The following is a 17,156-nucleotide window of genomic DNA, read 5'->3' as shown; positions in this document are numbered from 1 at the left end:
AATTAATCTTTAATTTTTAATTTTAGTAAATAAAGTAAGTGATTTTAGTATTTTCATTCCCTGAAAATTAACTTTAATGTGAATATATTTTGTCTCTTGATTTATTTAATCAAGTTAAGCATGAAAATATGTATAATTACATATGATATCTTTGTTATAGTTTTGGAATATGATTTTTTTAACATTTTGGCATGATCGATTGGATTATCTCGGATCAATAATGATGTAAAAAATTATTAAAAATTTATATAATTATCTATTGAAAAATCAGAAGATTTTTTATTTGATAAATTCTTATATGTTGCTTGCTCTAAAGGTAAATTAATTATAAGACCATTATCAACTAAAATTAGAATTGAATCTCTTATGTTTTTTATACATATTTAGGGTGATATATATAGACTCATATATTTATCATGTGGATTATTTATATATTTTATAATTTTAATCGATGCATTAAATAAATGATTATATATGTACTTATTATTAACTTATAATTTGACATTTACAAGATTAATATGTCATATCAACATCACTTCACATAAAATGAATAATTATATTTTAATTAAGTTAATAATTAGTCAAGAGCTTATTATTGAATATAATAAAAATATAAAAATTGATTTAAAAATTTCTTTAAATATTAATTAAAAAGAGAATCTTTTAAGATAATATTAAAAATTGAGGACAGACATTTCCGTTCTGTAATAAGCAGTATTCCGTAACGTAACGCCTTGTTCAACAGATGCCGCAACTGTAGAAATTAGAACAGACGGGAAGCAAGCAGCACAACCGATTACTCCACTACTTGCAAGTCTTCTTCTTCTTGGAAAACATCTATCTTCGATTATTAGTATTAACTAATCATCAATGGCGATGAGGATGAGGACTTACGGCCACAGGCTGAGAGCCCTGCTTTCGAATTCCTTGTCCAAAGTCGAACACCAATCTCAACAACTGCTCGTGTCGTCTTCTCCTTTTCATTCCTTTCCTACCCGCAGTTTCGCTTCTTCAAACCTCTCTTCCCACTTTGAGGTTGGTTTTTTGTTTTTGGGTAGTTTTCAGCTTTTTACTCGACTCAGCTGTCGGACTCAGACTCAGCTTCCAAATATATTACTTTGATTCTAGCTGTTTAACTGGAGTTTAGAATTGATCAATTCATTTCCAAGGCACCAACTCAGTGAAACATAAGCAATCTAAATTAGGAAGAGCTGATTTTTGGTATCACGGCATTATGCTCTTAAAAAATGTACGATGAAGTTTTTGCATGACCAGTCTCAATTGGGAAAGTGTGTTCTTAAATGGTTTTTCATATGATGATGACAAATCTCCTGGTTTGGTAATTTCAGTTGGTTTCTCGGTGGAATAATATAAGTCTGTTTGTCTCTCTTATGTTCTTTCAGTGTTGATTAGTTGAAGTTATGCTAACCTATCATATTGTCATTTTTGCTGTGATGCTTCTCTTAATTTGGTTGTAATTTGTCGTTTCATAACTACTTGTCACAGAGTGTTGGATTCATAGGGCTGGGAAATATGGGATCCAGAATGGCAAATAATCTACTCAAGGCTGGATACAAAGTGACTGTTCATGATGTGTAATGCGTTCAAACTTTTTTCTCACCTTTATATATGCCATGATTTATGTAACATGATTGTTTCCAGCTAATTCTATGTTTTTCTTTTATCCATCAGTTTTGCCATTCTTTATGCAATTTAGGCTCTTCTTCCTGTAGAAAGTACAGAACAGACATTTCTACTCTAAATAAAGTTTGCAGTTTTATTTTTATTCAGAAACTGTAATGTCATGAAGATTTACTCTGACATGGGAGTTTCGACAAAGCAAACACCTTTTGAAGTTGCAGAAGCAAGTGAGGTCGTAATCACGATGTTGCCTTCATCATCTCATGTGAGCATTGTGACTTGTAGATTATCTTTGCTCTCTATAGTTTTCTGCTGTGGTCCATAATGCATGTATGTATTTATTCTTGTTTTTATTTTTTACATTTTTAGTTTTGTTCAGACTCTCCATTAGATCTACAGCATTATTTCAATAAGCCAGAGCTTGGCTCTCCGCATTCTGTTTACAATTATAATCACCACAATTCTAGCTTTAAGTTTATAGATGAAAAGTTATCTTTGTTGAAACTACATTCAAGATAACAAAAGACCTGAAAAAGGTGGGTTCTCTTGTATCTATTTCTTGATTATGTTGTGGTAATAAATATGTCTTCCTCTTCTATCAGCTCTTGTTGAAGTAATTTGAAGTTCTTTGTATGAGAAATTGATTACCAGATATGTCAAAAGTAATGCAGGATAAGTTATTATCTAAGTGACATAATAAAATATAGTTCATGAGAAATTGACATGATAAGCTCCATTGGGCTAAGTACTTAGGTATCTCAATGCAAGGTTGTTCATTTAAATTTATCAGATAACGTGTAAATATTAATTCTTCTTTTCTCCTTGATTTCTGAGGTTTATTATCAACTGCAAAGATGTCTGCCTTAGCAACAAGTCTGATTTATATAGGTATTGGAGGTTTATAATGGACCAAATGGCTTACTGCATGGAGGAAGTCTCCGTACACCGCGGTTATTAATAGATTCATCTACTATTGATCCCCAAACATCAAGAAAGCTCTCTGTGTCTGTATCTAATTGCACTTTAAAGGATACGAAAGGTATCACTCAGTGAGTTAAAGTAAAGATAAATCAGTGGTTTCTAGAACTATTACTTATTAAGATGAAAATGCTCACACTGTCATTCTCTATGTATTGTTTAGCATATAATGTATCAGAAATCTTTTTTTTTCTTTCTTCTTCATCACTTTCCTAGTTCTTCTCTCTCTCTCTCTCTCTCACACACACACACACACATGCTGACACACAATTGTTAGTTTGTTATTACTTCTAATATAATTTGAATCAAGACAATGAGAAGATTATGGTTGAGTGATAATTGAAATAAGATGACTGTACTCATGGTGTTAGAGATGCTAATGCAAGGTCATCCATTTTCTTGACTTTACCATTTGAGAATTTACCCATGAATTGAATGATTCAAACATGAGATGAGAGGGCCACATTTGAGGTTGCATGATATGTTTTCCGTCCTCTGCAGCCTTCATATATATAAAAAAGCACACACATATACAAACATATATTTTTCACTGTCTAAATACATAAAACTTATGTAGATAATTGGGAGAGCCCTCTCATGTTGGATGCTCCTGTCTCTGGAGGTGTTGTAGCTGCAGAAGCTGGTACACTTACTTTCATGGTACGATTTCAAGTTTGATCATCTTAATGACTAGAGTTCAGTTGTTATTTCTGTAATCATTTGAGTGAGCATGCTAGTTCTGCTTCATTTGTATCATCTTGACGTGATAGCTGGTGGGGCTGCATGTTCAGTAACTAAACCTTCTATTCTTCTATCAGTTGAAATTTTGTTGCACTGTGATGTTCAATCTCACTTGTTAGGTTAAAATTCACACACTTAACTGATCTTACAAGTCCATGGAGAGATAATGGTAAGAGAAAATGGCAATTTAGTATAATCAACAACCAATCCTAAAAGGGCCAAACATTTTATAGAGTTGAATAATCTGCTGCCACAGCCAGGTTACTGTCAGCATCCTTTCTATTAATTTAAGTATTTAAATAAAATGCCAAAAAAAAATTTCGTTCTTCTTGCTCTCCAGTTATGTTGAAGGCTATGTAAATCTTAAATGTAGGAGAGTAATCATCTAGAAAGGATTTCATTATTGAGTGCCAGTGGACACTGGTTAAGGTGCTATTTTAAATATATATTCTTTTCCTTTCAATGCCTATGAACACTCATTAAACTTCCTCGCCCACCTCATCACTAAAATGTATGATAGCAGTGCTTTCCAATTGTAAATTATTTCTGACAAGTAAAATCTTTTTGCAAATGTTTCAACTCTGTTAATGTGGTTACCTGCTTAGTATCAAATTGGCTTTAGGATATTATAGTTATTACTTTATTATTTCACTAATGCATGTAATATTAGTTGCCACCCAAGTCTGGCGTCTTAGAAACACAAATCATATTAGGTTGGTGGCACTAAAGTGCTCTTTTGGGTAATATTCAACTTATGACCAAAATTGGGATGTAATCCAGGTTGGTGGCTCTGAAGATGCGTATCTTGCTGCCAAATCCTTACTTCTCTCAATGGGGAAAAACGCAATTTTCTGTGGTGGACCAGGAACTGGTTCAGTAAGTTTTGTTAAAAACATGAAATTATTTCCTTTTGATTTCCTCTTCAACCCCCCCTTTCCCACCGTCTCTCTCCATCTATCTTCTGGATGGAGCTTATATGATTGGTAAATTGATGATAAGAAAACTCAGGTTTATGCTACATATTGGAGAAATTTTTGGGCATTCTAAAGTTACTTTGCAGTTTGTCAAGCTTCTGGATAAAATTGACAAATTGCTAAGAGTTTTGTTGCCTTCTGCATTGGATAGGGACTTGAGAACATGTGACAGCATCTATTGAACTGACATGTATATCAGTTTAAGACATGTAGCGCAAAGTATTTACTGCAAGACAATCAAAATATAATATGAGAAGCAGCTTCATGAGTTCTTGGAAGTACTTGAAGTTGGATCAAGTGCTATGCTTATAATATTAAGTCATACTCATTTTAATTAGGAGATGGGACATGATGGATCTAACCAAACAGTCTAAGCTATAATTTGATAAAATATCAGCTCTAGTCACTTTAGACATCCTGCTGTTATGAGAGTAATTAATTCATGCTTAGAATAATAAAATTTGTAATACTGAAAATAGCAATATGCTATAAATATTTATTTCATATTTTCTTTCATTGCAGTGACTTGGAAGGATTTTTATATATCATAAGTAATAATATGACAATGAGATGGCTAAGTTCTTCTGAATGAATTTCTTTCAGAACAATAATTCCTTTGGCATATCTTTGAGATTCATTCTTATTCTCCAACTCTGTGGGTTTGTAGGTGAACTTCTAATATCTTTGGCTTGATTCTGTTATTTAGGCGGCAAAGATATGCAACAATTTGGCCGTGGCTGTCAGTATGCTTGGAGTGTCAGAAGCTCTTGCTCTGGGTCAGTCACTAGGAATAACTGCCAGTACCCTCACAAAGATATTTAACTGTTCAAGTGCTCGCTGTTGGAGTAGGTACCAAGCACTTCAACACAGTCTCACTGGTTAAAGCAATTCAATTAATTTTCTTTCAAGTGACACTACAATAGACATGCAAGTCTCTTAAAGCAATCAAAATTCTCAATCTGGCTTCAAATATTTGTTAGAAGACAGTCATACATGATGAAAAATGAAAGTGATGACCCTACGTGTGGAGCATGTGCTTCCTTGCCATTAGTTGACAACATTTTAATACACATAAGAGAATACATTATATGAAAACTATATCAATTGTTTAATGTTTCCTTGTCAATTGATCAGATTTAAGGCTTTTAAGCTCTGAAGTCACATCAGTCTTTTCTAGCATTACAATGTGTCTTATACTTTTATGTCTTAAAATGCATAGCTGAAAGCTGTGAGGCTAGATAGATATTTCACCACTTCAAATTTTTCACTGCTTCGGATTGATGATTGTGTCAAACTTTTTAGAGACCACTAGATCCAAATGCAATATTATGGACTTGGACAATTCCAAGATTTTGCAACAACACTTTCCAGCTTGACAGGTTGATGGTTTTCCACCTTAACCTTTCTCTGATACCAAATGGTGGTTAAGCTATTCAAAGATAATTATATATACCAGATATAAAATAAGTTGAAGGCACGGTGAGTTATTCTACCAATGGGATAATTCTATGAAGAACTAGTTTACTGTGGGTGAATTTGCCAATGTTATGCTTCTTAATTCTAAGATATGCTCAATGTGGCAGTGATAGTTATAATCCTGTTCCTGGAGTGATGCCAGGAGTGCCATCTTCAAGGAATTATAGTGGTGGATTTGCATCCAAGCTCATGGTAAGGAGTTTTCTTTACTGATATTTGTATGTCTCCACAAATGGTCACTGCACCTTTTTATCATGCTTCATCAGGTTGCTCTTGCATTCAAGTTTTAGCTCTCTCTCTCTCCAATTCTGTTTTTTTTTTGGGGTGAATTAGACACTAACATGAAATTGATAATCTATTTTAGAGGAATGAACTGGATGATCTTATTGAGATTTCCTTCATTGTGTTTATGTGGAAGGTCTAAGTGCTGTACAAGAAGTGACTCCAAAATTAAATTGTTAACTTCCAGTACATACAGGAATTACTAGTTCCTTACATTTACGAAATATAGGAAAAAAGATCATGTTACCTTACAGCCTTAATTGGATATAACACGTTTGATCACATTTCAATCAGTCTTAGGTGGCATCAAAGTTTAACACACATGTAAATGTCTGCATGTCAATGTCATCAACTTTCAGGTTTGAATTCATGAGTACAATTTACATGATATTTCCATGCAGTGCTTTCATTATTTATAATTTCTTTATACATGCAAGTCTTTTTCTAAATGCAAAATCGATGAAAGGTTGGATTTTTTCTGTACAGACACCCACACAATTTCGTACACAACCGTAGCTGTTCAATTTCATACGTCAAAAGCTAGACTATACACTAATTTAAGATGTATTTGAGCTATATGATTGAATGTACAAAATAAATTATGTTCAAATAAGTAGGGGCACTTACATTAGTGGTCACCATTCTGTAACTGAATCTTGTCTGACATTGGACAATAATTTGCCCAGCTCTGGTTTTTTAATGGACTTATCCTGAGCATGGATAAAAATTTTCATTTAACAATGCAGGCTAAAGACTTAAACCTTGCTGCAGCATCAGCAGAAGAAGTTGGTGTAAAATCTCCTTTAACATTCCTAGCACAGAACATGTAAGTATCATAACTCATTTTTTTTTTATTCTATGAAGTATCATAGCCAAAATTAGGCAAGCTATGAAATGTTAATCTCTTGGAATCCAGTTAATGTATTGCAACTTTAATTGAATTTATGTAGAATATCCTTCCTTAAAGGTCATGGATGAAATTCCAAATTATACTTGGATCATGCACTCTTAGGCTTTTGCCAAACTTTAAGGTCTAAAAGTCAATATCAGGCCATTAAATAACACTTGGCACAGTTGGCACCGCATATTTTAGCTGAGAAAGAAGCTAGCCTTTATCAAACGATTTTAGCAGTTCTCCTACTTGTCTCTGTAAAAACACATAAATTTTACCTTGACCCCTTCTGCCTCGGATTGCATTAAGTTCTCACAGTAGGAAGAAGCATATTGCAACTCAACATCTTATGCTGGATAGTTAATTATCTGGTGATGACCCAGTCACTTTCTGCAGATATGCAGAGATCTGCGAGAACGGTCATGAATCTGAGGACTTCTCATGTGTTTTCCACCATTATTACTCTGGCAAGGGTGAACCAAACTAGGTTCACAGGTGAAAGGATACCAACAGAAAGCTATGAGCTTTGTACCGTAAAGCATTGGGATTTCCCTGGAGAAATTGTATTCAATTTAACGTTCTAAGCAAACTTGTTTATGGCCAATAAATATCACCTGTCAATTTTCTTAATGTTAATAAAATAAACCATATAATGCTTTGAAAGCAGAGTACTCAGCCAGATGTAAAGGAAAACATTTATTGCTGTTTGTTTTAGTTATATTGTCAATTTTCTGGACATTAGCTTGTTAGAATCATCAATGACCGGGCAGGAACTGTGACCGAGAATCTTTGCTCTGAGTAAGGGCTCCCTAAACTAGTGATTATTAACCAAACCCATCAACACGTACAGATGGCTTGGTAGGCCAAAGCTAAATTCTCATGTAAAGAGCAAGCATGAAGGAGAGAACAAAGAGAGGTTAATTGGAAACGCCATGTCGACCGGAAGCAGCAGCAATCATAGCAAAAGCTGGGGTGAACCATGAAGAAAAAATAAATAAACTAACTGAAGAGTACAGAAATTAGAAAGTTAAGGAAAACGACACACAATAATAGAGGAGAAACTTGATCACATTCAACTGCGCACATGAAGATATATTCATATACGAGCCAGCTGCTATATTCCCTTGATGCCAGTTAAATGTATTTCAGAGTTTCCTGCTTGAAACCAGCACAGGAACAGATATCTTTGCAGATTTTGGCTCATGTACAAGACGTATATATTTCATGGATACTTCACCCTGCTCATAATTTTGTATTCTACCCTGCCAGTCTAGCTATCAAACTATAAATAAAATCTTTTACTTCGTCTGTCTCTGTTAGTTTGTCAGAGCAGGCTTAGACCTATTCCACTCCCAGACAACTCTGTATTGGCATGCCAAACCTTCATCATCATGAAGATCATCTTCCTTGGGTTGAAAAACCCTTCTAAAGACAGCAATCTGAGAAGCAAATCCGGGTTCCAGGTCAGCAGAACCACCAACCCCACTGAACTCAACACTATAATTGTGCCTGACCGCTAATTCAGATGCCCAATGGTTAAATTGCTCTCTAGTCCACTCAAACTTGTGGTCATGGTTGCGAAATTTACATGATTGTGAATAAATCTTCTCCTCTGGATCATCTTCTTGGCTTGTTATATTGGATCTCTGGAGTATTACATTGTATTCATAGTTGGGAGTTGAGACAATAAGAATCTTTGGACGAAATGAACTGAGCACAACATCACCAAACAGACAAGCTTGATCCTCCTCCATATGCTCAATTACCTATTCATTTCCAAAATGTCAGCTGTGAATAAGGACAATCAATATAATTCTAAAAGCATAGGTTCATTAAAAGGGTTGCTTTTAAATACCTCTAAGCATGTACCAAGATCAAACCCACACAACCGAGAATCAAAATCTGTGATAGAACCATCATAAAGAACTGCAGATTTTATGCTCTTACATGGTGCTTCAGGATCTGACATCATGGTTAGTTTTGAATGAAGAACCTGCACAATCAAGAGAATCAAAGATATGTAGCTAAGGCACATTTTAGCTTGTGAAAGAAAATACAGCACACAAATAAGATGATTTCAAATCCGTATCCACTCATTTATGCAATGCAACAATGAAAATAATTGTTTTTGTCCATATCCTTCATATAATGCTCATAAATGACCTACTCAATTTTATTTGGCCATATGTAAAGCCGAAATACACTGGTAAATACCTTTGCCGCACGGCTAAGACTCTTCTTTGAAAGATCAACACCAACAATTGTTTCCAAAGAAGTTGGGTAATCCAACAAAGACTCCAGTAAACTACCAGAGCCACATCCAAAATCAACCTACAACAGAACATAGCATGATCTCAAAATCAACTTATTATTATCAACATTGACAAAGAAGAGGAAACAGGACAAATACCAAAGAGGTAGCACAAGAATCTTTAATGTGCTGCAGCGCATATTCTACACGTTGCTTTGAAAGTGGTGGGCTGAAAAGAGCCTGCTCCATTCTGTCCTCTGGGGGTTCTGTCACCTGCAACAAGATGATCGAGTACTCCAACCAGCAGGCTTATGCAAAGAAGTGATGTGCAGTCAATTAGATCTCTCAACCAATTTAAAGCAGCAATGCCACAAAAGAAGAATTACACAAGCTCCATTTACTGCTACAGAAACATTTTTCTTTTGAATATAACATATGATTAGGTTAACCTTGCAGCACTATAAAAGCTATAGCAACAAAGTCTCTTTTTTCTGGCCAAGCGACAAAATCTCCTTTAAGTTGTTTATTTATTTATTTTTTTTAAATGGAATTGTATTTACCTTAATATGCTATGGAAATGAACATATGATCCCACAAACTCTTTTTTTGGGGGTACCAAGCACCACCAGAATACAATGTTCCAACATTTTTTAGCAACATTAAGATATTAAAAACAGAGAATTTTCAATGTTATTCTAGGTTGAACCAGTATGCTAGCACCTAATTTCTGCCACATAAAGTTCGTAAAATTATCCTAAAGAACTTGAAGGGGAAAAATTGTGTTGGGATTAGAATTCCTGACAAATAACAGTAACTTTTTGATCCAAAAGAAGAAAGCCATATACATCAGCATCCACACACAGGCCAACAGGAACTCTCTCAATCTAAATAAATGTTTAAAGACACAGTAAGAGATAACCACCGCATTACATGCCATCCAAGTCTATAGCTATCAGTCCTCAAGATGTGGCTAAGCATCAAATTAAAATCAAGATATAAACGAATGCCCCCATGCACACCACAAACAAGCTTTACTCTAAGTAATTTTTATTCAACATGCAAAGCAGAGATTTAGACAACCAAAGCATTGTGGGCAGTCAACATCTTTAGTCATCTTTCAACCTTGGAACATAACTTAAGAGCATCAAATTAAAATCAAGAAGAAATTTATCAAATATTATTTAGCATTTAAAGAACGAATTTACTCACGTGAAGATAAAAATGCAAGAGCATTTGCAGAATCCTTAGCTGCAGCCAAAACCAAATCTTGCGAAGGCAACTCTGTATAGAAACAGGTAGACTGGCCAATAGACATTTTCGTAACAACAGCTTCAAGACAGGGAATTACAGCTCCAGTCCCCATCTCAAACTCAAACTCCTCAGCACTTTCAAGAAGCTCTTTTTGAAGTTCACCTTTTGTCACTAAAGATGCAGAATAACATACGCATAAAAGGGACCCATAAGATGGACAAACACCAGAATCTGGACCTTCTATATCTATAGAACTCACATCATCTTCCACCACATCATTTGGAATACTAATACCATTTGATTCAGGTACTTTGCCTCCCAGAGTATCATGATTCTGAAAATTTTCAACTGATAGGCACGATACAACTTCCTTGGAAAAATTTTGAGGATAAAACTTAATATCAAAGACATTGGCTAATTGTTTTAGCTTCTCTAAAGGCATATCTATATCCTTAAAATATGCATTCAACCATGATAAAACTTTTAAAGAAGCATTCTGGACAGCATCATTCTGCTTCTTATACAAAACATTGGATGCACACTCCAAAATCAAATCTTGACACTTAGAGTATAATTTGACTTCACAAATAAAACTGCTTCCCATTCCCACTGATTTAGCATCAGCATCAACAATGTCATGTCCATTTGCATACTCTACCTCTTGCTCAGCTGACTCTGAAACCTTTAGTTTCTTGTTTAATCTAGACAGCTCCAATGATGCCTTTTTAGGAATACTTGAAGTAGAAAAGACGGGTTCTAATAGCCAGTGCTGGCGACAGAATGAACAGAGAATTTCTCTTGGGTAGGATCCCCTCCAGTTGGTCTTTGTAGTAAATGTCAGGGGCAACTCTGCCGCAAGTATTGCCTCTCTGGACAATTTGTAAGCTCCACTTGGTATTTTACTTATAAGCATCCTGCATAAGCACGTGCAAAACAATTATACACTGAAAAGTTAATGAATCATACAAGAAATACCACTAAAGGCAGACAACTGAATGAATAAGCAACCAAATTGTGGCAAATTAAGGTTGTGTCTAACAACACCCTCAATCCCTTATTTTAATCATCAGTCAATGAAGCACGCATTGGTCCTGCTTTACTGTGTTAATGGAACAACTTTTTAGGGTAATTGTCATGTCACCTTGTTTAGTTGTCTTTATGGAAATTAAATACTTAGAAAATTTTTCCAGAGAACCAGCATGCTAAAGTGGTTTCATCCAAACAGTGGTTTTGTTGAGGAAATGTATATCGTAAATCCATTTTACATATCTTCCTAATACGTGGTTTGGAAATTTTTTAAATCAGTTAATAAACAAAGCTGGGGGCTGGTACTTTCTTTCTTAGATTGGTGCAGTCAGTTAGTATTGATCTCAGCTAAGCTAGAAAGATTACATTAGAAGACCTAAGCCTATCTGGAACTTGGCAAATTTTCTATGGGTTGATCTGATCTCAAGTTATAACAGCAAAGCACTTTTAAAGATAAGGTTGAGCTTTAACTCTAAGTCCATCAAACAAACCAAGGTAAAACACACTAGCACTCTTTTCAGCTGAGGTCATTTGCAGTCAGAGTTTTCAGAAGCACTGTGAAATAATTTGAACCCCCAAAAGTGAAAAAGGATCTAAAAGATGAAAATAGTATCAGAACAAATTTTATATGTGAAGGAAGAACAGACCTGTAATATGATTGTAAGGTGACATCTTCATGAAAAAGATCTTGGCCTTTCCAAGTGTAACCAATGGATGCCAAAATTGAATCACCATATATATCTTGGCCACAAATGTAGCTGGCCCTTGCATTCAAAGGTCCTCCAAACTTAACAGCTTTAGCATTTAGAAGATCAGATGACATTTCTAACAGATATGACTTTGAAGCAGCAAAGTAAAATCTCGTTTCAGATGAAGCTTTACCAATGGTCCTGTTGAAGAACAAATAATAGTTAGTTCCTGTTTGTCCAAAAAAAAAAAAGATAAGATACTCTTTAAGGAGCCTACTTCACACATAGAATATTGCCATCGCAGGCATCATCAATCATATAACAGTTTCAACATACCTTGAGATCAGAATTTCGTTGGCATCTGATAAGCCAAGTTTTTGTGCAATAACGTCAAGGTAATAACCTTTTGGGGAAATATTAAGAATCACTGGTTCAACAGCCTTTTCAGGTGAACATGGGATATATATGGCCATAGTCGTTATGCTTTCAGATTGTTGAGATACTGATGATTCTATGACATCAGGAGGGTACGGGTTTTCCTTCCGAATTGAAAGCTGTCTCTCAGGATTAACAACCAACTCTGGTAATCCTGTAGCAGCTCTCATAATATATGATACGACCATGAAGGGATGAGACTCCACTTTAGGGTTAATTATTTTGCAGAGATTATTAAGTTTTCCATCACATATAGCAATAACAGAAGCAGGAATTGAACCATCATGATCACCAACTCTACATAAAGCTGCTTTGAAGTGACTGCTCAGAGGATGAAGACCTGAAAGGAACTTATTCAATGATGACAAAGATAAAGGGAGAAAAGATCAGAATGTGAACGATTTATTCTAAAGCAATAGCAGTGTGCCCTCATTATATATAATAGATAAAAAAAATGAACATAAATGAATTATAAAGAGATGAAAGAACTTGACAAATGATAGAAGGATAAAGCAGAGTCAAGAAGAGATAGCCATTACAAATAAATATTTTGTGCTTGTAGGAGGTACTAGTGGAAAAGGCCAGGTGGAGGGAAACACTACTCTACTGAACTCCCTTGGTAAAGATGAGTCAGGAAGCCAATGCAATCATAGAAACTAACCTTTTCAAACTAGCTCATGTAAAAGTTGGACACAGGTTGGAAAAAGTTAGCTTGCCAATGTTCCCCATGACCAAGGGTTAAGATAAATGTCTTGTACTGTTATCTAGAATCCTCTCTTCATTCTATTCCACAAGGAAATTGTATACTTCAATGTTAACAGATAATTATTAATCTATAGTGAAACAAGAATTACAGTCCACAGACAATTCCATGTTTACATATGTCAAGGTTATTACTTGATTATAATTTAATAAAAAATCAACGCAGCATACACATGCATAAACACAGATACTCTGCAGATATAAATGCACAAATTCATGCCATTGTCAACACACGCCACACAGACATATTGTGTAGGGGGCACCAACCTCATTTGAGAATATATATTTGACACGGGCAATCAAGTCTGTCCATGCTTCCTCTGCTGTGAGATTATCTACAGAGGGACGGATGCCAAGCTGCAATTTTAAATTAGAAACAGATAAAACTAAGAAGAAGAAAGAAGTGACAGCTTTATTTGGACAAATCACTGACAATCCCTGGACAAAAGGCAAACTTTATAATAATTCTATAACTAGAAAAAAAAAAAAACTCAAAAGTTAAACCCAAAAAATGTTCTCAGGAAGAGCTGTAATCAAATTAAGCAAAGTAACAAACTGATTTTCTAGGAACAAGATCTATCCCAATATGCATGATGAATAGTACTAATTATTAGCTATAGGAGTTGATACAAGGATTCTAAGAAATCGAGATACTCAAACATGTCAGAATGTTCCTTACATAAAATTTGGCTCCAACTTTCCACAATTCAAATTCAAAGTTGAGTAACAACAAAAATTTGTATTACGAGGCATAATTTTTGAAATACTTTTTTTTTTTTTTTGAAAAAGACAGGGAAATAAGATGAGGATGAAGAAATTGCTGCTGCATTATCATCACTGGTTCAAAGAAAGCGGACAATAAGCCCAAGCTTAACAGGATGGCAATAAGATAGCAACCTCTAACAGACAAAGAATTCAAAGGCAAAGTTGGGCAGGTGAGCATCCAGGTTTAATAGACACAAACAAGGAAACATGACCTGATTGTACATATACAGAAAAAATCAACAAGATATTGCATTCTTAACAATCAATTACATGGTTACAAATTGACAATGACAGTACCCTAGTTTGATATCTTTGCAACACAAAGTTCAGATAGAAAATAACTAGAAGTTGTATGTCTAACATATAAGGTGCATCAATTGCATTTCTTTCAAAGTACATCTGGAAGAAATTGTAAATATCAGAAAATTGACATTATGAGATTCAAAACCCCGTTAGTTAGAATCAGGTCATTAGTTTAAATGGTATGTTTAAATCAGTCAAATTATAGTGAGAAGGAGGGGGGGGGTAACAATAATTTATAAATTGGCAGCGGATTTCTGATGACAATGTGGATGATGGTGAAGGTGATGGTAGCAATAGCAGTAATGATCAGCATGTTAGTGGTGAAGCTGCAACAGCAGCAAGCTTCATGAGCTGACTCTTCTGAAAGACTGTTTAGAAAAAACTTCTATGTAGAGATCAAATTCCTTGACAATCGTTGTATCTTATTTTGATTCAACAGACATCACCAAATTCTTCATCATGAAAAGCCTACTTTAAACTCATAGCTTCCAAGCCACCAACCTTGCTAAAATGAAGCAAATTTTAACACAGGCAATCCTAGCAACATATTATAGAAAACCAATTCAACTTATGCAAAGGAGCAGCCATGTATATTTTTCTTGAGTTTCACTATATATCCCACAACCTATTGCTGAAACTCACAATGAGGCGATGACTATAGCTATTGGCACATCAATCAAACTAAAATCATAGGAAAATCAGTATGGTGAGCAAGGGGATGCCAACCTTTTCCAATGCCATCTGAGCAGCAGACTGCTCAGCATCTTTCTTCTTCTTAAAGGACCCAGACACAACAGAAAAATCTGGAAGCTCCAAGCTGCAGCGATAAAGACAGGGACCCTTCTGAAGGATTGCCAATCCTGGGCATCCATTTTGAGTAGGCTCCTCTACTTCCTCTACCTTATAAGAAGCCTTGCTGCCAAACTTCTGATGTATAATAGCCTTAGGTGTAAGAGTTGGCTTTCTTATTGTGTGTGCCAATGATCCTCCAGTTTCCATGTGACCTCCAGGTGTTTGATTAAATAAACTGGGAAAAAGAAAAGGTTCAGCAAAATGCTAATTTATCAGTTATGCAAATAAAATGCCAAGAAGAACTCAATCAGAGTTACAATTCACTGATGGCACAATCTGACCAAGCAAAAAACTAAACAAGGGATACAGGAAATTGACACACCACAGTCACAACAAAGTAACTGCAAATTAATGTTTTCATATTTTGCTTGAATTCAGAAGATTCATATAGAAACCTTAGAAAACTTTCACTTCAATTATTTCATTTAAAAAAAAAAAAACTCAACCTTTAAGGCAAAAGTTAAATGAACCATACCCGAAATTCTGTACCAAAAAAAAAAAAAAAAGCATACCCAAAAGCAAAAATGACATGACAATGAAAAGTACATAAAACAACTAACATAAAAAATAAATAAAACCAGAACCCAATTTTTATTCAGCCAATAAAACGTCTATATAACAACTCGAGGCCACAATACATAAATAAATATAACATAATTAGTAAAAAAAAGAAAAAAAATCAAAACTTACATTCCTACGTACTAATAAAAATGAAAATTTAAAGCCTCTTAAATTGAAACTTTTAACACAAAGAGGGAAAATTTCAGCAGAAAAGATAAGGCTAAAAATTTGCATATTCTTTTATGCCCCTCAACTTGAAGAAAAAGCAAAGGGATAAAATCGTAGAAAAAGCAATGCATGCGTTAGTGCTTTAACAAACCACTTTGGGTACAAATTACAGAAAAAATAACAGTGAAATTTGAAGGAAATATAAAAGCAAACGAGACACCCAAAAAATTATTGAAGTGAAGATCAAAGGGAGTAGAGATGGTACCTCCGAAGCAGAAATGGCGTATACGTATACGTATAATGGAGTCTGTATACGTATAAAGAGAATCTCTGTTGGCTTTGGGGCTTCCTTTCTATCAGTGGAGGGAGAGAGTTTAAGCGTCCTGTGTGGGTTACTTAGCGGAGGGGGAGAAGGGAGGGATTATGTAGAAGGGAAGGCAGGATCTTATTGGAAACGTACGAAAAGTTCAGTTAAAAATAATTTTATTTTTTTCTTTTTCTAATACATAATATTTGTACTTTTTTTATTTCAAATATATTTCTCTTTTTTTTTTTAATTTTTTTATATTAACATTCAAGTTTACAATTTTTTATATTATTTTACATGTTAATTATATGTATATTATTCATAAAACTAAATTTATCTAAAAAAGTATTTTTAGTTTTTTAATTTCTTTACCTTCTACTCATTTAATTTCATTCTATAGAGTAAGGAAGCCCAAAATTTTATATTGGGGCCAGTGAAAATAATAATAATAATAATAAGAGAGTTGTTAAAAAAATACTTCATAAATTAATCAAATAATTGATTTGATGTGAAAAATATGAGAAATATAATTAAGAGTTTTTTTTAATTATAATAAAAAAGAAAATTATTTTAGGAGAATAATTATAGTAAAATAAGTATATATATATATTTATAAAAAAAATAAAAATAATAAATAACGCGCGTAAAAATGAAATCTTATAACATCACTTAATAAAATTAAGGCATTGTCTTGAGAAATACATGTTAACATGATATTAAAAAGTCATATTTGGAAAAAAATCTATCAAACCATTAGATTTGTGATACACAATATTACTGATTTGTTATTTTTTCTTTAAAA

The 17,156-nt window shown here is 34.2% G+C and overlaps 2 protein-coding genes across 3 annotated transcripts; one reads left to right on the top strand and one right to left on the bottom strand.

Moving 5' to 3' along the window:
• Positions 702-7,698, top strand: LOC18595071 (probable 3-hydroxyisobutyrate dehydrogenase, mitochondrial). 2 transcript variants are annotated; one of them, XM_007022858.2, is made up of 10 exons: positions 702-1,035; positions 1,507-1,595; positions 1,792-1,906; positions 2,530-2,680; positions 3,197-3,279; positions 4,141-4,236; positions 5,041-5,183; positions 5,918-6,002; positions 6,839-6,918; positions 7,381-7,698. In XM_007022858.2, the coding sequence occupies exons 1-10, from the start codon at positions 871-873 to the stop codon at positions 7,469-7,471; spliced, it is 1,098 nt and encodes a 365-aa protein (XP_007022920.2). In that variant the 5' UTR covers positions 702-870; the 3' UTR covers positions 7,472-7,698. The 2 variants fall into 2 exon arrangements, with proteins under 2 accessions (XP_007022920.2, XP_007022921.2); XM_007022859.2 differs by lacking the exon at positions 4,141-4,236.
• Positions 8,035-16,466, bottom strand: LOC18595070 (small RNA 2'-O-methyltransferase). The gene is made up of 10 exons (XM_007022855.2): positions 16,313-16,466; positions 15,193-15,493; positions 13,666-13,755; positions 12,538-12,986; positions 12,160-12,402; positions 10,445-11,400; positions 9,395-9,543; positions 9,199-9,315; positions 8,840-8,977; positions 8,035-8,750 (listed from the first exon to the last, which is right to left on the bottom strand). Exons 2-10 carry the CDS (start codon positions 15,463-15,465, stop codon positions 8,301-8,303), a joined length of 2,865 nt encoding a protein of 954 aa, XP_007022917.2. The 5' UTR covers positions 15,466-15,493; positions 16,313-16,466; the 3' UTR covers positions 8,035-8,300.

Source organism: Theobroma cacao, chromosome 6, assembly GCF_000208745.1.
Source record: "Theobroma cacao cultivar B97-61/B2 chromosome 6, Criollo_cocoa_genome_V2, whole genome shotgun sequence".
Lineage (NCBI taxonomy): Eukaryota > Viridiplantae > Streptophyta > Magnoliopsida > Malvales > Malvaceae > Theobroma > Theobroma cacao.
This window is presented reverse-complemented; position numbering and strand designations above follow the sequence as displayed.

Coding starts and splice junctions, on each gene's coding strand:
- LOC18595071 (XM_007022858.2), top strand. CDS start 871: ATGGCGATGAGGATGAGGACTTACGGCCACAGGCTGAGAGCCCTGCTT. Junction 5,184..5,917: donor AGTGCTCGCTGTTGGAGTAG/GTACCAAGCACT, acceptor TCAATGTGGCAG/TGATAGTTATAATCCTGTTC. Junction 6,003..6,838: donor GATTTGCATCCAAGCTCATG/GTAAGGAGTTTT, acceptor TTAACAATGCAG/GCTAAAGACTTAAACCTTGC.
- LOC18595070 (XM_007022855.2), bottom strand. CDS start 15,465: ATGGAAACTGGAGGATCATTGGCACACACAATAAGAAAGCCAACTCTT. Junction 12,987..13,665: donor AATATATATTCTCAAATGAG/GTTGGTGCCCCC, acceptor TCATTGAATAAG/TTCCTTTCAGGTCTTCATCC. Junction 11,401..12,159: donor ACCTTACAATCATATTACAG/GTCTGTTCTTCC, acceptor GTGCTTATGCAG/GATGCTTATAAGTAAAATAC.